The sequence below is a fragment of the Erinaceus europaeus genome, chromosome 3, assembly GCF_950295315.1.
Source record: "Erinaceus europaeus chromosome 3, mEriEur2.1, whole genome shotgun sequence".
In the NCBI taxonomy this organism is placed as follows: Eukaryota; Metazoa; Chordata; class Mammalia; order Eulipotyphla; family Erinaceidae; genus Erinaceus; species Erinaceus europaeus.
In genome coordinates, this window is record NC_080164.1 from 65,414,739 (window position 1) to 65,439,120 (window position 24,382).

At 43.3% G+C, this 24,382-nt stretch overlaps 1 protein-coding gene and 1 pseudogene across 3 annotated transcripts in view; both read right to left on the minus strand.

The window, feature by feature from the left end:
- Positions 1-24,382, minus strand: part of MERTK (MER proto-oncogene, tyrosine kinase) — a 131,087-nt gene that overhangs the window by 90,584 nt on the left and 16,121 nt on the right. For 2 of the 3 annotated variants that reach the window (XM_060187340.1, XM_060187339.1), the window contains exons 2-3: positions 14,165-14,570; positions 797-897 (exon numbers count right to left, since the gene is read on the minus strand). In XM_060187340.1, coding sequence (XP_060043323.1) covers positions 797-897; positions 14,165-14,570 — 507 coding nt within the window. The remainder of the gene's footprint in view (positions 1-796; positions 898-14,164; positions 14,571-24,382) is intronic. The other variant, XM_060187341.1, reaches the window with a different exon arrangement.
- On the minus strand, positions 8,289-8,473 carry LOC132537979 (small nucleolar RNA ACA64; annotated as a pseudogene).

Genomic DNA, 24,382 nt, shown 5'->3' on the forward strand with positions numbered 1-24,382 from the left:
CAGGGGCGCTTCAGAGAGCACCTACTACTCAGAGAGCACCAGCATTGCTGCCTAAAAGGTGCACTGGAGGGCAGTCACCAAGCTGGTGACACTACAAGGGTTTCCACAGGCATGTAGACCCTCAGACCTGGGGCATCAAATCCAAGACTTGGCTTCACTAATCTGGTTGACTTACGCACCAGCTCTCATTCCCCACTCAAGCTCAAGTTCCCTTGAGGGCAGAGACTGCCTTCTCACCCAAAGTCCGACTTCTCACCCCAGCTGAGCTCAGTTCATGGCATGTTATAGAACTGTACCAAACCAAACAAATGACAAATGACAAATCCCAGTGCCCTAGACTCAACTGCTGAGCCAGTTCAGTCAGCCTCTCCTGAGTTTCAGCATCATCTGAAAAAGATGCTGAATAATAAGCAAACTGACATTAGACCAGGTGAGTATTGCCTAGTGTGGGCACTAGGAACTAGAAAATGGAATGAAGTTCACTCTTTAAAAAAAAAAGTTTCTCTCTCCCTTCCTCCTTCCTCTTTCTTTCTCTCCTTTGTATAAAACCTGAATACCAGGAAGTCCTAGTACCTAGGATAGAACTAAAACTTTAAGAGCTGATCTCACTTCATTATTACTGAAGTCTAAAATGGTTTGCTTTTCTAAAAAGTCGGTGCTTATGAACTTGCAAGATTTGCATGCAGAGTTATAAATTGGCATGGCAAACTCAAGAGTATTTACACACAGCAATTAACATAGGCTCTAAAACAAACAGTGCTGTCTCAACCATATACTGGGTGGCCTCTGGACTTACCTTGCACCTCAATGAAGATGGGATCAGACACAATTTCGTCATTGTTTATTATCATCTTACATGCATATGAGCCATTGTCTGAGCGCTGCACACTGGTTATGCTTCAGAGAAAACACACAAAGATGATTATAATGACTACCTTTAAGATCCTTCTGTAGAAAGAATTATAACACTCTTCTACTTCCTTGCCTTATGCTATAATAACTCATCATATATGCCAGCCTGGTTAGGACCTGGTACCCAGATATCTAGCCAAACACTATTCTTACTTCTAAGAAAGTATTTTCCAGGTATGATTAGCATTTCAATCAGGAAGAAGGAGCTCTGCCCCCAACCTGCCTTGGGAGTCAAAGCTGTAACATCTCTGGATCTCCAGCTGACATTCTACAGATTTCAGATTTGCCAACAATACCTACAATCACATTAACCAAGTCCTTCAAACATATTTCTCTCTCTCTACACACACTTATTAGTTCTCTTTCTCTGGGGGGTGGGTGGGAAATCCCTGACTAATGGATTTTTGTGACTTACCTTGATTTTTTTTTCAAAAGGCTTATTTATGTGTTTATTTGGGGGAAGGAGAGAGAGAGAGAGAAACAGAACACTGCTTAACACTGGCATCAGATGGTACTAATAATTGAATCTGTGGCCCTGGGGCCTCAGATGTACAAGTTAGTTATCTTAATTTTTACGGTAGACTCTACCTTGGAGTTCTCAATATTACAATGCCACCCCCTCAAGGGATTTTTCAAATCTGTAAGGATATTTTATGTAGTCACAATAACTAGGTAGCACTGTGGCTTTCAGGGGATAAGGGAAAAGGTCCCATATCCCAGATGACCTGAGACTAGAGTCCAGTTCCATTTTTCATGCACACAAAATATTTTGTCTGGTTTTCATATTTATGAATTTCTAAGGACTATAACTATCATGAGTATGAAAAGCCACTTCCCCATTGTCTTGTTTGGAACTCAGCCATGTCTAGGTCATCATTTGAAAAACAGACCAGTCAGCACTGATCCATTTGCAGTTGTCACAGGCCTAGGGTGCACCAGAGTACAGTTCCCTGCACACGTCACTGTCATTCCTGGTGTGGACATGCCCATTTATATCCATTTGTTATAAGTAATCTTCCTTCTGTTTTTCTGCTATAATGGTTTGAACACCAGGTTATGCAACACCTGATATAAAAGGTGGCATTGGCTTTAAGAGGTTGGAACCCCCCCCCCCATTCCAATGTGTTTTCAAATAGGAGGATTTGCAACATACATGATATTCACACCTAGGCAGGGCTGGGAGGGTTGAGAGACATTAGGAATGTGTTCAGATGCTCTTTCTTAGCCCAAATATGTTAATTTCTTCTTTGCTTCTCAGACCCAGCAAAGAAGACTATGACTAGGGGGCTGGGTGGTGGTGCATCTGGTTGAGCGCACATGTTATAATGTTCAAGGACCCAGGTTTGAGCCCCCAGTCCCCACCAGCAGAGGGAAAGCTTCATGAGTGGTAAAGCAGTGCTGCAGGTGTCTCTCTCTGTCTCTCTCCCTCTTGATCACTCCTTTCCCTCTTGATTTCTGGCTCTTTCTATCCAATAAATAAATAAAGATAACAAAAAATATATATAAAAAAGAACATGACTAGAGGAATATGAGAAAGAAGAACAATATGGCCCAGTTCACCTTCCTTCCAAGCATCTTGATCCCGAAAACTAATTTATCCCAAAACAAAACAAAACAAACAAATAAACAAAAAAAACCCCATCCTTCAACCTGTCGAACTAAGTCTTATGTTTAGGGAGTTGGGCGGTTGTGCAGCAGGTTAAGCGCACATGGCACAAAGCGCAAGGACCTGCATAAGGATCCGGGTTCGAGCCCCTGGCTCCCCACCTATAGGGGAGTTGATTCACAGGCAGTGAAGCAGGTCTACAGGTGTCTGTCTTTCTCTCCTCCTCTCTGTCTTCCCCTCCTCTCTCCATTTCTCTCTGTGCTATCCAACAACAATGACAACAATAATAACTACAATAATAAAAAAGGGCAACAAAAGAAAATAAATAAATCAATAAATATTTTTTTAAAAATTTGTAAAAAGTCTTATGTTTAAAGAAGACCAGGAAGCTGGCAAGGTCAGACAGAACCCTGTACTAGCCCAGAAACCCCCTCTTCCCTCACACACACAGGTGATGGCAGCCTGCACAGAGATTAATAGCACAGTCAGCATTCAGAGCCATCACACAGCCTAGAGGGATCCCAGGCCTGGAGAAGCAAGAATTCTCAGGGTCAGTCACAGGTTCCAGAAGAACCACCAAACATTTTCACGTTTCTCCTCAACAACTCTGTATTGCAGAATGCTACAAATCTGTGATAAACAGAGACTAAGAGATGTTATCAAGAATGACGCCAATCAGAAATGAGAGGACCAGAGCTGCTTGGGCTAATGTCACCTCCTTATTCCCAGGACCCAGCAACTTGAGTGTCTCCTGTCACCTGCATCTCCTATATGCCAATCTGAACAGGACTCTGTTGATTTGGAATATTCTGCCTTTATCTTCCTCCTCATTCCTATTTAGGAGTCACAGACTTCTAGAATATACTTAATGGATGGATAGATGTGTGGATGATGGTTGTTGAGAGGACCAGGTGTCAAGGAAAGAGATGATATTTCTCCATCTTTAGGGCAGAGCTGGAAGGTCACTATATCCAGAGGCCTCCAGGAAAAGACAGAAAGAGATTTCACATGACAAAAATATCCAAATAAGGGGCTAACTGACCTTACCCCGACAATACCCCAGGATATCATGATGTGACAAGAAGGGACTGAAGATTAAGGGAGAAACATATGTGCCTGGAATGGTCCCCTGCCCACTGTGAGTAAGAACTGGTAGCTTTCAAGGGGACCAGGCAGTGGTGCACCTGGTTCAGCACACGCATTACAGTTCATAAGAACCCAGGTTCCAGTCCCTGGTGTCCGTCCACCTGCAGGGGGGAAGCTTCATGAGTGGTGATACAGGGCTGTTGGTGTTCCTCTTTCCCTCTCCTCTCCCTTCTCAATTTCTCTCTGTATCTATCCAGTAATAATAAAAAAAATGTTTAAGAAAGAAAGAGAGAGAACTGGTAGCTTTCAGTAATGCCTGAGATCTTTGCACAATTGCCATGTCTTTGTTACAGTTCCGAGGGAAAGTAGGATCGTGTCTATTTGAGAGTGGGTCCTCTCCACATAGTTCACAAGTTCAATTTAGAAGAGGCATTATTTTTCAGAGATGAGGATCACTGGTTCAAAAGAGTGCACCTCAAGGTCATATAGGCTGGGGACACCTGTTGCCTCTGAAGGTCTGACTCTGGCCCAAGGCTTATAACCTTGCTGTTACAGTAGGCTTCCCACATGACAAGTAAGGACCAGAGAAGGGTACAGGCCAGGTGGCCCCAAGTGGGGAGCACTCGGTCCAGGGTACCAAGTACCTCTGTGCAAAGATCCTAAGGAACCCAAGAAACAATCAGGCACAAAACAACTTAGCAGCACGTCAGGCTGCAGAAAGTGAACTTCACAGAGTCTAGGCAAACATTAAGCCAACCACCAGGGAAAATTCAGATTCTGAGGGCAAAAGAAGGGCACAAAATGTGATCGAAATATGGTGTCTAGTTATTCATAGGAATGATTTAGCAATGGTCTGGTGAGAAGGACAACTTGTTTACATTAATTAACAAGTTCAAATCCATCTTAGTTGTAGTAAAAATTGCTATTTCCTGGCACCTAAATAAAAACTTCTGTCCCCAAAAAAGTTGGGGAGTCAAAAGAAGGGGTTGTGCTAGCTCTCCTCCCTCTACTAGCTGAAACAGTTTCTGCAGAAGCTCAGCAGGAAAGGTTTTATGGTCCCAACAGCAACCGGGGGTGGGGGGGCTTAATAATGACTTCCAGAAAAAAAAGCAAGAAAAGGGAACATAACTGAGTTTAATAATTCCATCAAATGCTCCAGATCTGTAGATAGGAATTTTTCCTAATCTGACAGGTAGGTGGGGAGCACAATGAAAGAAAAACAAATAAGCAAACAACAAACAAGCCAGGAGCTGTCCCAACTCTAAGATTCCAGACATTTCCAGAGAGAAAAGCAGGCCACTCCTAAGTGACTCGGAACAGCACTGCATTTCTCAGGAACAAGTCTAGGAACAAAAAGGAAGCAGATCAGTAAGTTCAAAATAACAACAGGAAGTTATTTCCCTTTTGAATTATGAAATTCTGACTAAACTACCCCAAGGTGAGAATAGGGGGGAAATGGTATGCTCACAGAAACACCACCCAGGATGCCAGTGGAGGTAGGTGCTGTGTCCAAGTGAAGGAGAAAAGCCAAAGAGAAGGAAGCCAGGACTCAGGGAATAGAAAACAGCAGAGATCTGGAGAAAGGACAGCTTCTGGATAGGTATCTTAAAGGAAAGAAAAAAAAAGTCCTAGTAATGCTTGAGAGGACATTTTTGAGAGAAGATGATTATTTCCATTTAGAATGGGGAGGAGAGTACATACTGAAAGGTAGATAATTAAGCATACAAGCTAGGAAACTATTAAAAATTCAAGAAAAAATTTAAAGAACTACAAAGAAGTACCAAGTCATCAGAAAAGTCATGATGTATATTTTCTAGCTTTCTATGAAAAAAATGCATCACAAACCTCACCTCTCCAGATCCCTACTCCACTAGGGAAAGATAAAGGGATAGAGACAGGCTGGGGATATGGATTGACCTGCCAACACCCATGCCTAGTGGAGAAGCAATTACAAAAGATAGAACTCCCACCTTCTCTACCCCAAAAACAGTTTTGGTCCATACTCCCAGAGGGATAAATGATAGGAGAGGGACCATTCCACCAGGACACGAAGCATTTGTCACCAAGAATATTTTTATTTACTATGTAGTATTTTTTTTTATAACATCAATGAAAGGGAAGCGAATCTGAAAAACACTAGAGGAAACCAGGTAGTTTTGCTTATCTGAGAGAGAAGAGGAAAAAAGGAAAGACAACTGGAAGCAGTAATGAGTGAACTAGAAAGGAAGCGAAAGCAGGACCACTAAAAGAAAGGGGGGCAGACAGATAGATAGTTATGTAGGTAGATAGAACTCGAGCTCATGGGAGTCAGGGGGTCGACTCCCGCCTGCAGGGGAGTCACTTCACAAGTAGTGAAGCAGGTCTGCAGGTGTCTGTCTTTATCCCCCCCCCCCTTTATCTTCCCCTCATATCTCCATTTCTCTCGGTCCTATCCAACAATGATGACAACTATAATAACTACAACAATTAAAAAAAAGGGCAACAAAGGGGAAAATAAATAAATAAATATTTAAAAAATAATAATAAAAAGAATTCGAGCTCATACCTACAGATTACACAGGTTCCTGTGCTGAATATGGGCCCCAGATCAAATTGATGGAGTTTACAGTTAACGTTATTTATATATTTTTCCCATATTTAGGAGCTACTCTCTTCCCTGATCCAGCTTTCTAGTCCTATTTCCAATTCTGACACCATCTCCCCAGACAATTTGGCCCACCTGCATGTTAGCTATTGGGTTTGGGCAAAAATTAGTAAAGTCATGGGCCCCATGGAATATACCTATAATAGACCTACTAGCTTTTTCCAAATGGAAACCCCAAATTTCATCTGCTCTATTCTTGCCTTTAGGTTCCTGATTATTAAACAATTTGTTCTACTTCATATCTTAATGCTTTTTCAATCACCAAGTTGTAGACACTATCATGACGCTGACCTGACTTTCCTGGGCAGATGACCTCACCAATGTGTCCTGGGATTTCACCTGTCCAGAGTCCCGCCCCACTAGGAAAAGAGAGAAACAGGCTGGGAGTATGAATCGATCTGCCGATGCCCATGTCCAGCAGAGAAGCAATTACAGAAGTCAGACCTTTCACCTTCTGCATCCCATAATGATCCTGGGTCCATGTTCCCAGAGGGATAAAAGAATAGGAAAGCTTTCAATAGAGAAGATGGGATATGGAACTCTGGTGGTGGGAATTGCATGGCATTTTACCCCTTTTATCCTATGGTCTTGTCAATCATTATTAAATAATAATAATAAAAGATAGATATTGAATCAGCCCATATCAGTGACCTTGGAGAACTACTGCAGTTTATAATGGAGGGGATGGGACACAGAACTCTGGTGGTAGAACATTATGGAATTATATCCCTGTTATCTTACAATTTTGTAAATCAGTATTAAACCACTAATAAAAAAAGAAGCAAAATACATCATTTTTCTGACAACTCAGTATTTATAGTCTAAAATATGATTCAGCTGAAAGCAGCATAGACACAGCTATAGCCACACTACTATGAAGCCTGGCTGCTCATTTATCTGTGGGGCATGGACACAGCTCACTGGGACTAATCTCTCTGGAAAGACAGCCAAGAAACAGGGAGTTTAGGGTCACTGGAGAAGACCTGGGAATGGAGTAAGGAATTTTTTACAAGAAAATTTTACCTCATGTATGCACTGCTTAAAAAAAAAAAAATGGTTAAGCACACGTGGCACGAAGCACAAGGACCAACGTGAGGATCCCGGTTCAAGCCCCAGGCTCCACACCTGCAGGGGAGTCACTTCACAGGCAGTGATGCAGGTCTGCAAGTGTCTGTCTTTCTCTCCCCCTCTGTCTTCCCCTCCTCTCTCCATTTCTCTCTATCTTACCTAACAACTATAACATCAATAACAACAACAATAAAAAAAAAAAAACAAGGGCAACAAAAGAGAAAATTTAAAAAAAATTTTAAAAATGGGTTGGGAGTCGGGCGGTAGCTGAGCGGGTTAAGCGCACGTGGCACAAAGCTCAAGGACCAGCGTAGGGAACCTGGTTCCAGCCCCACTCCCCATCTGCAGGGGAGGCGCTTCACAAGCAGTGAAGCAGGTCTGCAGGTGTCTTTCTCTCTGCTATCCGACTGATTGTCTAGATTCCATTTATTTCCCTTTACTTGTTTTGCTGGGTCCTTGCACATGGTAAAATGTGTGCTTTACTGGGTGCACCACAACCTGGCTCCATTTATTTACTTCTTTTTAAAAAAATTTTTATTATCTTTATTGAACAGTCAGAAATCAAGAGGGAAGGGGGTGATAGGGAGAGAGACAGAGACACACATGCAACACTGCTCCACCAGTTGTGAAGCTTTCCCTCTGCAGGTGGAGACCGGGAGCTCAGACCCAGGCCCTTGTGCATTCTTTTTTTTTTTTTTTTTTTTTTGGATCAATCAGCAGCTTTATTTAGTTTATTATTAGAATCATAGAAGAGAAAGAACCAGACACTCTGGTACATGTGTTGCCGGGGATTGAACTCAGGACTTCATGTTCGAGTCCGATGCTCTATGCACTGTGCCACCTCCCGGACCCCCTTAGACCGGCAGCCTCATTGAAGTGAGGCAGGACCCCCCAACCTGCGGTTCCGAGGGCTCCGGGCATCTGGGGTGCTGGAGGTTAGGTACCCAGGCGGAGTTGAGTGGCAACTTCCGGGGGTGTCTGGGCCTGGGTTTCACCTGCGCGCACTGCAGGGTGTGTGTGTGTGTGTGTGTGTGTGTGTGTGTGTGTGTGTGTGTGTGTGTGTGTGTGTGTGTGTGTGTGAGCTGAGGCCCCGCTGGCTTTAGGTGCTGGATCTCACCCACAGCCACGGTAGAGGCCGAAGGTGATTTTCTACAGACGCCGTTTTTTATTTCTTTATTGGGGGATTAATGTTTTATAATCGACAATAAATACAATAGTTTGTACATGCGTAACATTTCCCAGTTTTCCACATATCAATTCAGCCCCTACTAGGTCCTCTGTCATCCTGTTCCAGAACCTGAACTCTCCCCACTGCCCACCCCAGAGTCTTTTACTTTGGTGCAACTCATTTTTTTAAAAAAATTTTTATGTGTACTTTATATTTATTTATTTTCCCTTTTGTTGCCCTTGTTGTTTTATTGTTGTTGTAGTTATTATTGCTGTTGTTGATGATGTCGTCATTGTTGGATAGGACAGAGAGAAATGGAGAGAGGAGGGGAAGACAGAGAGGGGGAGAGAAAGATAGACACCTGCAGACCTGCTTCACCACCTGTAAATCGACCCCCCTGCAGGTGGAGAGCCAGGGCTCCAACTGGGATTCTTACTCTGGTCCTTGTGCTTCGCACCACATGCGCTTAACCCGCTGAGCTACCGCCAGACCCCCAAGTATCCTCTTTCTAACAGCCATGGTTCATGTGTGCTGCTGTGATCCCATGAATAGCCCACGCTCAGGCAAATCTTACACGAACTGTGAGTTACAAGGAAGCTTTCTCTTTTTTTATAAACTTTAAAAAAATTTTAATATTTATTTATCCCCTTTTGTTGCCCTTGTTGTTTTATTGCTGTAGTTATTATTGTTATCATCGTTGTTGAATAGGAAGGACAGAGAGAAATGGAGAGAGGAGGGGAAGACATAGAGGAGGAGAGAAAGATAGACACCTGCAGACCTGCTTCACCACCTGTGAAGCAATTCCCCTGCAGGTGGGGATCCGGGGGCTACAACTGGACCCTTACACCAGTCCAAGGAAGCTTTCTCTAGGAGAAGCAAGTTGGAAAGTGTCAAGGATCTCCGACTAGCAATAATGTTTCAAGCTGCTGGCTTGACTAAAGATAGCAAGCTATGATTCTCCAGATGATTTTGCTGATTCCTCACACACAATACTCCTTTTGCAATTACTAAAAGCAACGTGGTGACGTACCTGGTTGAGCACACATGTTACAATGTGCAAGGACCTAGGTTTAAGCCCCTGGTCCCCTCTGCAGGGGGACAGCTTTGCCAGGGGTGAAGTAATGTTGCAGGTGTCTATCTGTCTCTCTCCCTCTTTATCACCTTCTTCTTTATTGATTTCTGGTTGTTTCTATCCAGTAAATAGATAATAAAATAAATGAATAAATGAATAAAATTAAAGCAACAGGTTGAAGAAGTGGCAAGAGTCTTGGGCAGATCCCACGGGGCAGGTGGTGGACAAGGGGTTCAGCACACAGAGTCTAGAAGGGCCCAACAGCAGAAACATCTTACACAGGTGGGAGGGTGAGGGTGCCTCCAAAGGCACAGGGTATAAACCCCCAAACTAACACTGAACCTCTCTGCAGAGAAAATCTACCAAGAAAGTCAGTTCCTTTCAGCTACTGGGAAATCTGCCAGAATTGAAAGAGCACTGGGGATCCCTAGACGACACAGAAAAACAAACAGCAAATATTTTTTCTTTCACCACAACTGTCAGATACTATTGGCCTATAGGAACATCAGCTTTGGCCCTTCCCTCCTCTCCTTCCTCCTTCCCTTCCTCGCTTTCTCGTGAAACTTTTTATTTATTTATTTTTTCATTACTGGAGGATTAATGGTTTACAATCAACAGTAAAATACAGTAGTTTGTACATGTTTAAGACTTCTCAGTTTTTTACATAACCAAACATTTTTCTTTTCTTTTCATTTATTTTGGATAGAGATAAAGAAAAATTGAGAGGGTAAAGGGAGACAGGGAGAGAGAGAGAGAGAGAGAGAGAGAGGACTCCATTACTACTTCATCATTTATAAAGCTTCTCCCCTGCAGATGGGGACCATGGGCTTGAACTCAGGTCCTTGTGCACTGTAATGTGTGCTCTCAACCATGTGCACCATCACCCAGCCCCCTGGCTTCTTCTCGTGAGCTGGTCTCCTCAGTCTTCTGGTCTGAGGGTTAGTACTTTCTGGCAACACTTCCCCTGGTGAAGCAGATCTCCAACTAAGAGGGCTTCTTATACTCCACCTCAGGCTTTTAGTTACATCCCACAAATTGTTCCTTTGAGACTCTAGGGAAAGGTCTTGGTTACAAAGATTCTAGGGGGCTCAATAAATAGACATCACACAAATTTGAGCTGATATCAGATACAAATAATGTGGGTTATAGGTTAGAGTGCTGAGGGAGCCCAGCCCAGTGACTGAGCACACATGTTACCATGCACAAGGGGCTTGAAGCTGCAGACAGAAAACTTCGTAAGTTGTGGAACAGTGTTGCAGGTGTCTCTTTCTCTTTCTCTCTGTCTCTCTCTTTTAGCCTCCAGTTGCTGGGGCTTGGTGCCAGCACTACAAATCCACCGCTTCTGGTGGCTTATTATTATTATTATTCAATAGGACAGAGAGAAATTGAGAGGAGAGGGTAGATAGAGGGAGAGAAAGATATACATCTGCAGAGCTGTTTCACTGCTTGTGAAGGACTCCCTGCAGGTGGGGAGCTAGAGGCTCGAACCAGGATCCTTACTCAGTCCTTGCCTTTCTTTTTAAAATTTTTAAAAAATATTTATTTATTTATCTTGATCTTTTGTTGCCCTTGTTGTTTTATTGTTGTAGTAATTATTGTTGTTGTTGATATCGTCGTTGTTGGATAAGACAGAGAGAAATGGAAAGAGGAGGGGAAGACAGAGAGCAGGAGAGAAAGATAGACACCTGCAGACTTGCTTCACCACTTGTGAAGCGACCCCCCCTGCAGGTGGGGAGCTGGGGACTCAAACCAGGATCCTTAAGCCGGTCCTTGTGCTTTGCACTACCTACGGTTAAGCTGCTGTGCTACCCCGGTCCTTGCCTTTCATACTATGTGCACTTAACTCAGTGCGCCACCGCCTGACCCCCCCCTCTCTATTTCCCCTTCCCCTCTAAATTTCTCTTTGCCCTATGAAATAAAAAATCAATAAATAAAAGATTAATGACAACCTAGGCTCTGTCAACAGTAACACACAAAGTGAATAATAATAAAAAAAAAGTTGTGGTCTGGGAAGTGAGGGAGTGATAAAGCTTTGTACTCTCAAGAATGAGGTTCTGAGTTTGATCCCCAGCAGCACATGTGCCAAAGTGATATCTGGTTCTTTCTCTCTCCTCCTATATTTCTCATTAATAAATAAATAAATAAATAAAATCTTAAAAAAAAAAAAAGAAAAGAAAGAAAGAAAGAAAAAGTGAGGGGAGGGGAGATAGCATAATGGTTATGCAAACAGACTCTCATGCCTGAGGCTCCCAGGTCCCAGGTTCAACCCTGTGCACCATCATAAGCCAGAGCTGAGCAGTGCTCTGGTAAGAACAAAAGACAGAGCTTCCAGAGGCATGGCTGAAGAGTAGCAGAAGCTGTTTTGCTCTCCTGGCTCAACCAGGAATAACAAAGAGGGTCACCTAAGAACGCATCAAGATGAGACTAGGATCACCCCAGGAACTCACCAAGCCACAGACTGTGTCCAGAGATGCCAGTTCCAGTACTTTGCTACCAAATTGCAGACGCTTCCATGACACCAACCTGACTTCCCTGGATAGATGACCTCACCAATGTGTCCTGAAACCTCACTTCTCCAGAGCCCTGCCCCACTAGGGAAAGACAGAAACAGGCTGGGGGGGATGGATCCTCTGCCAACGTCCATGTCCAGTAGAGAAGCAATTACAGAAGTCAAACCTCCCATCTTCTGCACCCCTCAAAATTTTTTGGTCCATACTCCCAGAGGGATAAAGAATAGGGAAGCTTCCAATGGAAGTGATGGGACACAGAATTCTGGCGGTGGGAACTGTGTGGAATTGCACACCTCTTATCCTACAATCTTGTTCATCGTTATTAAACCACTAAAATTTTTTTTTTAAAAAAGACAGAAAGAAAGAAAGGGGGAAAAAGAGAGAAAGAAAGAGAGAGGGAGCGGGTTAAGCGCAGGTCGTGCAAAGCACAAGGACTGGCATAAGGATGCCAGTTTCAACCCCCAGCTCCCCACCTGCAGGGGAGTCACTTCACAGGTGGTGAAGCAGGTCTGCAGGTGTCTATCTTTCTCTCCCCCTCTCTGTCTTCCCCTCCTCTCTCCATTTCTCTCTGTCCTATCCAACAATGACGACATCAATAACAACAACTACAACAATGAAAAACAACAAGGGCAACAAAAGGGAAAATAAATAAATAAATATTAAAAAAAAAAAGAAAAAGAAGAAACAGAAAGAGAGGCAGAAAGAAAGAATTATTAGCATAGAATGGGCTTAGCTCAAGAGGGCAGCTGAACAGTAAGTGCCGAGGCAACCATTTCTTCTCTTGTATATGCTCTATTTTGAAAATAATTTTACACGTTTTCCTTTTTTGTGGGTATTTGTTTTTGCACCAGAGTGTTTTTGTTTTGTTTTGTTTTTCTCTAGGGTTTCATGTCTGTATGATTCAATCACTCCTAATGGACTTTTTTTTTTTTTAACAGAGGGTAAGAGATAATGAAAGAGAGATGCCAGAGCACTGCTTCACTGCTCACAAATCACCTCCGTAATTCCTTTGGCTCATCCCTGCCAAAAAAAAAGTAGGATTCCAAGAAGGTGACCCAAGTAGCTAAAGATTTGTGCCATTTCCTGAAAGTATGAACTTTATCCCCCCTGTCCTGAGGCAGACGTGAGGGCACGATTTACAGCAGTAGTGGGGATTGGGGAAAGATGAAAGAGAGAGGAAATAAGGGTAAATGAAAATACTAGAAGCACTTTGGCTTTTAAAAGCCCCACTTGGTTATATAGATGTCTCCTCACACACAATAAAAAACATTGTTCTAGAGCCATGAAGGGGAATCAGGGGTAGTGTGATGCTTTTACATGAGGTCTGGGTTCAATCCTTGGCAGTATATAAAAACACACAATATAGTACAGTAGTTTTGCATAATGACTTTCATGCTTGAGGCTCTGAGGTCCTGGGTTCAGTCCTCAGCACCAACATAAACCTGAGCTGACCAGTGCCCTAGTGTGTGTGTGTTGTGTGTGTATCTCTTTAAATAAATAAATATATTTTTAAAACCATGAAAGATGGTGCTAGAAGATAGTTTACACCAAGACAAAAACAAAACTAGAACATCAAAAATGGAACAGCAGTGGTAGATTTTCATTGAAAAGAAAAGAAGAGGAGAGGAGAAGAAAAAACAAAAGGAAAGAAGAGGAAAGAAAAGGAAAGAGGCAGTGGTAGATAGCGTAAAGGTTAGGCAAAGAAACTCTCATGTCTGAGGCTCCAGAGTCTGAGGTTCAATCCCCTACACCGCCATAAGCCATAAACCAGAGCTGAGCAGAGCTCTGATTAAAAGAAAAGAAAAAAAAAAAACAACACTGTTACTACTGATTGGGTGAGCTCTTGGGTCGAGCAGGACTTGCATGGCTTGTAGCTCAGGTGGGGTGTTGTCCCCTCAAACCTGATAACCAACAGGTCTGGTGAGACCAAGATCATAGGAAATGTCAACCATACTGACTGACTGCCACAATCCACTCTTTAAATAAACCACCAGGACTGCCCACAAGGAAACCAGAAGGGTGGTTTCCACATAGGAAGCTTTTGCTTCTCAATCAGCTGTAACACCATACTAGAAAAAGAAAGGCAGAAACCACATACCTGAAGGAAGAGATAACAGTGGTAACTTCATCATCTGAATAAAACTGAGTGATTGTATGGTGTGCCTCAAGCAATTCCTTTCCATCTTTCCACCAAGAGAGAACTGCAGTGTCCTGGAATAGACTAGGTATATTGATAGAGCAATTGAACTTGACATCTTTATGTTCAGAAAGTACAATATGGCCAACTGTGGGGTTAAATGCAACAGATGGTAGGAAGTTTGGCCAGGAAGAAGTCGTCCCAGGAAAGGCTCTGTTTCCTGTATGTAGTCTTCCAGGCTCGGTAGGTGAGAACAAGTCAGGCTGGTCCCCTCTGGGCTCGGAAGGTGAAAATGGTGCTCCGTCAGCTTTTGGGCCTCCTGGGAATGGCAGACTGGTCTTACTGTCTTTCCTCACCTCAGCAATTGCTGAAAAACATAACATTCAATGCTCAGCTTTTTAAATAATCTATTTTTCACAGACACTTCCCGACTCACTGGACCACAAAATGTCCTCAGAAAATGGGAACAGAATTCATACAACTCACACATCCAGATACACATTTTCATTCAAGAGTTCATTTGTGCATGTACTTCCTTCAAAAGAATTTTTAAGTACTAATTCAAAAGGACATATGTATCACTATGTACATAACTGTACCACCTACAAAAGCCAAAATATGAAAGCAACATTAATGCCCAATGACAAACGGCTGGATATAGAAGTTTTGGACAGAGAGAGAGAGAGACCTAAATGGAACACTACTCTGCAGTTTAAAAAAAAAAAGATGGTTTCATTTAGGGCAAAATAGATGGAACTGGAGGTGATTAATTAGTTTGAATGAAATAAGTAAAGAGGTGAAGAACAACTCTGTAGGATGATTTTGCTCATATATGGAACACAGGTGACAAAAACAGATGTACTTGCAAAAACAATGGTAACCAAACTGTTTCTTGGACTTTATGAGACCTATGAGGGGGGAGCACAGAGGTGGAGAATGAACAGAATTTTGATGGGAAATGTGGTGAGGTACACATACCATGTATGGGTGTGAAATTATACCTCTGAAATTTTTTAATTCTGCAAAGCACTATTAAATCACTAATAAAAATGCTTAAGAAATAGAATTCCCTCCAGCAAAAACTTTTTTTAAACTGTGCCTTATTACAAGTTCTTACTACAAATTAACATCATAGCAGGAAGGTGATGGTAGCTGAGGTGATGTTTCTCACTGCTCAGTCATAAGACTATGCTGCTAATTGGTTACATATAATGATGTTTTGGCCAACAGTGGACTATCTATGGCATGGTGAGCCCAATGGATTATATAACATAGCTCAGGTGTGCAGCAGGTGAAAATACTGAGGTTTCTGTAATTATATGCTGTGACATTCATACAACAAAATTACTTCATGGCAAATTCCTTAGAATAAATTCCTGTCGCTACATTATGCATGAGTGAATCCTTACAAAAGTTGCTACTGGTCACAGAGATGAATTTATAATTCTTGTGCTTAGACATGACCTACACCTATATATGGGGACAAGTAGGGGAGCAGTAAGCATTTATGCCACCGGCTGTGGGATGACCTGAAACTACCAGAAAAATGCTTGTCTGCTCACCGAATGGACCTGAACATGTTTAGGCTTCATCTGACCCACAAGCGATCCAAACAATATATAGTCTTTCAATTGTTGTGTTTATACTTTTTTTGATGATGTCTGAATTAAAAAAAAATTATTTATTAATGAGGGACAGTGAGAGAACCAGAGAACCAAAGCATCTAACATATGTGATGCTGGAAATTAAATTTGGTAACTCATGCTTGATAGTTCAATATCTTGCCCAGTGTACCATCTACAAGTTCACTCAATGACCTTATTTTATTTTACTTTATTTCATTGCCACCAGGATTATTGCTGGGGCTCTTTTAATTTTTTTAAATTTTTAAATATTTATTTATCTTCCCTTTTGTTGCCCTTGTTGTTTTTCGTTGTTGTAGTTATTATTGTTGTTGTTATTGATGTCATTGTTGTTAGGACAGAGAGAAATGGAGAGAGGAGGGGAAGACAGAGGGGGGAGAGAAAGATAGACACCTGCAGACCTGCTTCACTGCTTGTGAAGCGACGCCCCTGCAGGCGGGGAGCCGGGGGCTCGAACTGGAATCCTTATGCCGGTCCTTGCGCTTTGCGCCACGTGCATTTAACCTGCTGCACTACAGCCCGACTCTCTTATTTTTATTTTCTATTTAAACAGACAGAGAAATTACGTGGGGAAAAGACACAGAGGAGAGAGAAAGACACCTGCAGCTCTGCTTCACTGCACATGAAGCTTCCCCCCCTGCAGGTGGGGACTGGGGGCTTAAACATGGGTTCTTGCACATGATATTATATGCCCTCAACTGGGTGCACCAGTCCTTAATGCTGCTATTTCTTCAAACATATTGAGAGCAGATAGGAGAGGTGCAGGCCTGGCCCTCTGTGGGTCAGTGATCGTGCTCTAGGGCTGCGTCTCCCACTGCTTTCAGTTACCACACCCTCCTATACACCTAAGTGCATGTATGCAGGGACTAACGTGGGCTCTGCTTAGGGCTGTGTCAGAGAAAAAGAACCCAGGATGCTCATTTTAGATTTCAGTTAAACAACAGGTCATTTCCAGCATAAGTATTCAGCTAAGTACTGATCTGGCTGATGGAGGTACCATCAACAAATCCAGAGGCAGAAGGACATATGAGAATTTTTTTCCTCTGACTTCCTCCCTGTCAGGTCAGTCTAGAATGCACACACCTTTGGAATGAAGGTCATGGCTCCTGGTAGTGAGCCCTCTCCACACAGCTCTCCCTCCCAGGCCAGGCCACTCCAATGGCTGCCACACTGAGGTGCTTCTTTGAGGGGGAACACCAGGTGGAAGAACAAGAGATGTCACTGTTGGAAACCTAGCAAAATTCTTTGTTTGCCCGCAGCCTGAGAGGTCTCAGTGGGTGTGGGAGAGTGAGAAACCACTGCATGCTTTGGGGTGAGGCTGGCCTTGAGCCCAGTCATCCAGAACAACAGAGATACTGCAACGGCTGTAAACATTCATTCCAGGGAGTGAGATCAAGGTGACTTTATAGAAAGGGAGGGGTCCTGCTTCCTCCACTGCAGGTAAAGCTTATGTCTAAGTGTGGGTCTGTGTTCTTTATAGCAGGAGGCAAAGTCCATTGTCTTGGTGGCATCCAACGCTGTCATCCTACTCCAATATTAGGATCCCTTCTTCAGTAATGATACTCTGGTGGTTTATTTCATGCCTATTGACACCCCACAAGAAGACTCTTTTTCTACAGACTTGGAAATGCTTATAATTCACTTTTGCCTCTGAACTCAGCAAACTTACCAATAGTCTTTCCTATTTGCTGAGTATAGGACTGGGGACTCAGGGCTTTTATCCAAATAATTGTTTTCTTTAAAAAATAAAAAAAGTGATTTATGGGGCCAGGGAGTGGTGCATCTGGCTGAATGTACATGTTACAATGTGTAAGGATCCAGATTCAAACCCCAGTCCCCACCTACAGGGGGAAGCTTCATGAGTGGAGAAGCAGGGCTGCAGATGTTTCTTTCTATCTATCTATCTATCTATCTATCTCCCATTCCTTCTGGACTTTTCTCTGTCTCTATCCAATAGATAAAATAATAAAAAATTAAAAAGTGATTTATTTTATTATTTCTTGGGGGTGGGGAGAAGACCAGACTATCACTCTGGTATATCCAGTGCTAAGGATTGAACTCAGAACCTTATGCTTTGAGTCCAGCACTCTACCAGCTGTGTCACCTCTTGGCTACTTCTTTTTCTTGAAGGCAAAAAGTGAAGTTTGGGAAGCCAATAATGTTTTCTTCAGTTAATTTAATTTACTTAAAAACATTTAGGACTTTTGATAGGACATTTAGGACTTTTCACTCATGGCGACATTTTTTTTTAACTTATTTTTTCAATTGGAGGAAAATTCGAAATTTTAAAGAAGCATAGAAAAAGTTAACTGGAAACTTGTTTTGGAATCTCAACCACTCAAGATAGCCTTTGATTACAATTTGTGGTGTACAACCTTCAGTTTTCTATGAGCTGATCTGCTAATTAAACTAGCAGCAAGGTCACACACTTAGATGATGTCACTGAATCAGGGAGAAGCTAAACCAACTCTATAATCACAGTGGATGGCATAAAAGATAATTTGATTTGAGTTGGTAGAATGATTTAATTGCCAACAAATATTGAGAATAGTACCTTCTGGGTCTAGACTTTGCTATGGGGTTAAGGGAAATAGCTCACCCAGTAGAGTGCCCCCACCCCCTTTTCCCAGCATGACCTCCTTTAGATAATCCTCAAACCTGGTGATCACAGCCTGAGGTGGAGAAAGGTCCCCAAGTAGAGGGTGGAGCGGCTAGCCTAAAGCTGGAATTTCCCCAAATTGGGGGAAGCAGGCTGGGCTGGGCGGGAGAGTTCAGCCTCCCATCATCCTCTTGGATGTGAATGCTGTCAACTATCTTTACATCCTGAGTATTTCAGAAGGATAAAGGGAAGCAGCACCCTGGCCAGAGGGGTGGAATTAGGACAGGACTGAATGCCAGCCTATAGGACCCATTGGCCCATTCTCAGTCAACAAAACCAACAGTGGCATCAGCTGGGCTCTCTGCAGGCTGTTTCAAAGTCAGGAGAATCCTAGGCAGCTATAAGTGTAACTTAAACTGTCAGGTTTTTCGCTTTGTGCCCTTTACAGGGTGGCGGTGGGGGAGAATGCACTTTGCCTTAAGGTTTCATTTCTAAGCTAGCTGCCTATTCTGGAATTTGCTATCAAAGAGCTTGGGGGAAGGGAAAGAAAAGGGGACTAGAGAAGGTAAAAAGGTTATTCATGGGGTGAAAATGACTCCCACCAAGGACAGCAATGTCTTACATCAGCACTGAATTGGGGGATAGCTTGTTCTGACAGAACAGTCCTGCCCAGGGCTTTACTAAACAAGCACTGGGTGCCTGTGCCAGGAGGGGTCCTAGCTGCCCTATGGCAGCAAAAACTGGAGTGCCAGAGATCGCCCACTGATTGCCTGTGCAGAGTGAGGTGCAGTCAGGTATAAAGTGTGGTATTAGTGTGTCACTTTCCGCATGTTCCCAGTAGGCATAAAGTAACCAGATATAAAACAAGAGACCTCAGTTACACTTAGATTTCAGATAAACAACTCATATGAGAGAAACGTGCAGTCAGAACACCAGGCAGTTCACTGCTACCCTCCCCACAGGCTGGCCTCCGAGGGCTTACATCTCCCAGTTGGAAGGTGGGAAAGAGTTCTGCTGGAACTCTGAGCAAACATGATGATGCTTAGTACCATCTCCACACTTCCTCTGGTCCCCCAGACTAAAAAAATAAGACTCTCACCCATGCTGTGCCTCCGTGACCATTCTTGGGTGATGCAAGCACTAAGGACCTCCAGAGGCATCAAGTGACCCTTTCAGAGTCCCTACAACAGCCCATGACCCCACTTTTTAAAATTATTTGTTTATTTTCCCTTTTGTTGCCCTTGTTGTTTTTTGTTGTTGATGTTGTCGTTGTTGGATAGGACAGAGAGAAATGGAGAGGGGAGGGGAAGACAGAGAGGGGGAGAGAAAGACAGACACCTGCAGACCTGCTTCACCACCTGTGAAGCGACTCCCCTGCATGTGGAGAGCTGGGGGCTCGAACTAGGATCCTTACCCTGGTCCTTGTGCTTAGTGCCATGTGTGCTTAACCCGCTGCGCTACCGCCTGACTCCCTGACCCCACTTTTTTTATCTTGGGCAATAGACTTTATCTTAGTAAAAAATGCTTTGCCAAAGAAGCTTCCCAAGAGACTGCAAGCACCAACACAACCAGAAAAGAGAATTCTAGAATGTGACACCCTTCTGTCTTTTCCAATTCTCTAGTATGTTCCACGCAGAAATGTCACAATCTCCAGAGATGTCTGGTTGCCCCCTGGAAACTGAGTTCAGTGACCTAGAGTGTACTATTGAAATAGAAAAGAAAAAAATTGTTAAGGCGAAGAGAGAATTAACTAACTAAACTTCTGCAGGAGGCCCAAAAGTACAGAGAAGCCCCCCCACCCTGCCACCAGTGGTGTATTTCATCCTGACAGGACACAAAACCTCTAAATCCTGAGGCTAACCTTCCCCTTGGAAAAGATACCAGTAACTAAGACAGCCAGACCATGAGCAATGGGTATAAGTCCCACCCCCTTAAGCTTGTAGCCTCTGCTTCTGTGAGAATGCTTTCTGCTCTCAGCCTGCAGCCCCCTATAGAGGCTGTACCTTCCCTTTATTCACGGCCCAGAATTTTTTAAGAGCACGAGCTCTTTCGGTGACCTATTAACATCTAGTCTCATTTGCTGCTGCACCACGGGCATCAGGGTCTTGAACTATTGACATATTGTCTAGTAATTGAAGCATGCAGCGAGGATCAAACCCCCTGCTTTCATAAATGGATCCAGTGACCCAAATCACCTTAAGTGCAGAGGATACTGAGGAGGTGCACTCTGAGAATCTCCATACTGAAGGATCAGATCTGAATGAAGTCTGATTGGGAGCAAGGTAAGAACGAGAATTCTGGAGTAAGAGGGGACATGTTTTAGCCCCAGCTCCACCAGTCAGCAGGAAGATGACCTTATGGAAGTCACTGGTCCATCTGAGGTACAGTGTCCTCCTCACCTGCACAGACAGTACACGGGTACTATCTATTGCTCCCCAGAGAAAAGCAGAATGCTACCTATGCACTCAGAGCCTGGCATGCACCGACCTGCAACAATTGACTGTTCTGATTTTCATAACATGAAACATCATATCTGTTTTGTTTCAAAGGTGCAACTAGTCATGCCTGGACACCAATGCTGAACATATGGAGCCAATTATGTTGACTTAGCCCGTTTAACCTCTTGTAGTGAAATATGAATATATGTTGACTTAACCAAGAGTTTTTCTCCTCTTTCCCTTTTGGCAGAACACCAAGTGACACAGAAAATCTGAGGAAACACCTTCTGGTCAGTGTCATAAAACAGCTCCCCTGATGGGTGTCTGGGGCGGGGGCTCCCCAAAGACTTAATGTGGTTTTCACAAGTCCCAGGAGAAATTTGTGGTCACCAAGCTTAATTCTTCCATTTTACCCAACATACAGCCATCGGCTACACTGGAAGTCAAAGGTTATTAATAAAAACTTATTCACTTAAGGAAAAAATACTTTCTTTCACAATGTGACTATCTTTGGAAGACCAAACACCTTAATAAGAACATTTGTCAGTTTTTCCTAAATAACTGACTGCAAGGTTTTCCTTCCAAAAACATATGTACCACTCCTTATTTCTCCCACTCACTGGGGATCTCAGGACTCTGGAACACCTCCAGAGAGGCGCTTCCTGGGTTTCCTTTTGCTCTGTATGTCCTCATTTGGAAATGCAAACATGCAAAGACCAAATAACAACAACAATCAAACAACAATAAATCTGTTCTGGGAGCCAGGCAGTGGCACACCAGGCGGTGGCACAAGGACCCAAATTCAAGCCCCCATTCCCACCTATAGTGGGAAAGCTTCACAAGTGGTGAAGCAGGGCTGCGGTATCTCTCTGTTTCTCTCACTCTCTGTCTCCCCCCTCTTCTCAATTTCTGGCTGTCTCTATCCAATAAATAAATAAATAAATAAATATAATAAAAATGTATACATTAAAACAATATTTAAATTACCATTACAAAGATAAAAACCAGAAAGTCTCCATAATAAAAATAAATAAAGGGGCCAGGTTGTGGTGCTCCTGGTTGAACGCACACCACACACTACAGTGCACAAAGACCCGGGTTCAAGCCTCTGGTCCCCACCTGCAGGGGGAAAGCTTCACGAACGATGAAGCAGAGCTGCAGGTGTCTCTCTGTCTCTCTCCCTCTCTATCTCCCTCTCCCCTTTCAACTTCTCTCTGTCTCTATCCAATAATAAAAAAATAAAAAATATTTAAAAACTTAAATAAACACAACGCTTCAGGAGAGAAATAGAATATATATATACATATATATTCTATTTCTAATAAATACATTGCGTTTATTTATTTTTTAAATATTTTTGGGTATATATATATATCCAAGTGGAAACCTCTGAACTGAAAAAAAAAATCAAAACTGAAAACTCAATGTGAGGGTGGGTAAGAAAAAGTCAGCGGATGAGCTCAACAGCAGAACGGAAAGGCGGGGGAGGGGTAGAGATCACTGAACTGGATGGTAAGAAAACAGAAAATTATTCCGTCTTCACAGCTCATATTGTTATCCAGTCTGAGCAACAAGAGAGAAAAGACTTAAAATGTGAAGTCTTGGAGGTCCCCAATTCAATTCCTAGCACCACTGTAAGCCAGAGCAGAGCAGTGCTCTGGTCTGTCTCTGTATCTTTCTCTCTGTATCTTTCTTTTATTAAAGACAAATAAATAGATAAATAAGAAATAATAAAAAGTGGTCTGGGTTGTGGTGCAGTGGATGAAGTGTTGGATTCTCAAGCATGAGGTTCTGAGTTCAGTCCCCAGCAGCACATGTACAGTGATGTCTGGTTCTCTCTCTCTCTCTCCTTCTATCTTCATGAATAAATAAATAAAATCTTAAAATAATAATAATAATAAATAACTGAATAAAGTAAACTGGGGGGGAGGGGTAGGGCGGCAACGGGTTAAGCGCATAAGGCGCAATGCGCAAGGACCAGCATAAGGATCCAGGTTCCAGCCCCGGCTCCCCACCTGCAGGGGGGTCGCTTCACAAGCGGTGAAGCAGGTCTGCAGGTGTCTGTCTTTCTCTCCCCCTCTCTGTCTTCCCCTCCCCTCTCCATTTCTGTCTGTCCTATTTAAAATAAATAAAACTGTATCTGGGATCTAAGATTGATATAATCAGAGTCCTGGAAGGAGAGAAGAAAAAAGGCTCGGGGGCCAGGTGGTAGCTCAGCGGGTTAAGCGCACATGGCGCGAAGCCCACTGACTGGTGCAAGGATACTGGTTTGAGCCCCTGCCCCTCCCCACCAGCTCCCCACCTGCATGGGGGCGTCACTTCACAAGTGAAGCCGGTCAGCAGGTGTCTTTCTCTCCCCTCTCTGCCTTCCCCATCTCTCTCCATATCTCTCTGTCCTATGTGGCAACAACGATAGAAATAACAAGGGCAGGCACCGAGTCCCAGCTTTTACCCTGGAGGCGAGAGAGAGAGAGAGAGAGAGAGAGAGAGAGAGAGAGAAAGGAAGGAAGAAAAGGAAGGAAGAGAGAGAGAGAGAAAGGGGCCGGGTAGTGGCGCAGAGGGTTAAGCACACATAGTGCAAAGCGCAAGGACCGCTGCAAGGACCCTGATTGGAGCCCCCGGCTCCCCACCTGCAGGGGTGTTGCTTCACAGGCGATGAAGCAGGTCTGCAGGTGTCTATCTTTCTCTCCCCCTCTCTGTCTTCCCCTCCTCTCTCCATTTCTCTCTGTCCTATCCAACAACGATGACATCAACAACAACAGCAACAATAACAACAAAGGCAACAAAAATGGGGGGGTGGCCTCCAGGAGCAGTGGATTCACAATGCAGGCAACATAATCCCAACCTAGAGGCAATCAATCAATCAATCAAGCAAGCAAGCAGGCTAAGGCTAGGGAAAAAAGTACTTGAAATAATAACTGCATGGCCAAGGAAACACCATAATAGTTTTTGCAACCCACTTTCATGCCTGAGGCATGGAGGTCTCAGGTTCAATTCCTAACACCAGCATAAACACCAGCATACTAGAGCAGAGTAATGTTAAAAAAAAAAAGAGAGAGAGAAAGAAGAGAGAAGAGGAAAGGGGAGGGGAGGGGAAGGAAGAGGGGCAGGCTGCAAATGTCTTAAATCTGACTAAAGATAGAAGTCAACAGACTCAAACATCTAAGTAAACCCAAATTATGATAAATGGAAGTGTGTGTGTGCGCGCACGCGCATGTGTGTATCTACACTAATATATACCACAGTCAAACATCTAAGAACTAAAGACAAAGTATTTTGAAAAATCCTGACAGAGAGATGACATCTTGCCTAAAAGAGAAGGCAACAAATAATAGTGAATGTTGGGGCATGTTTCTTAAGTGTTGAAAGAAATGTTCATTTACAACCCTTCTGCAATGAAGAGGAAATCAAAATATTCTCAGATTAAGGAAAACTGAGAATTCGTCATCAGCAGACCCATCCTAAAAGGATAACTACAGGAAATACTTTAAACAGAAAG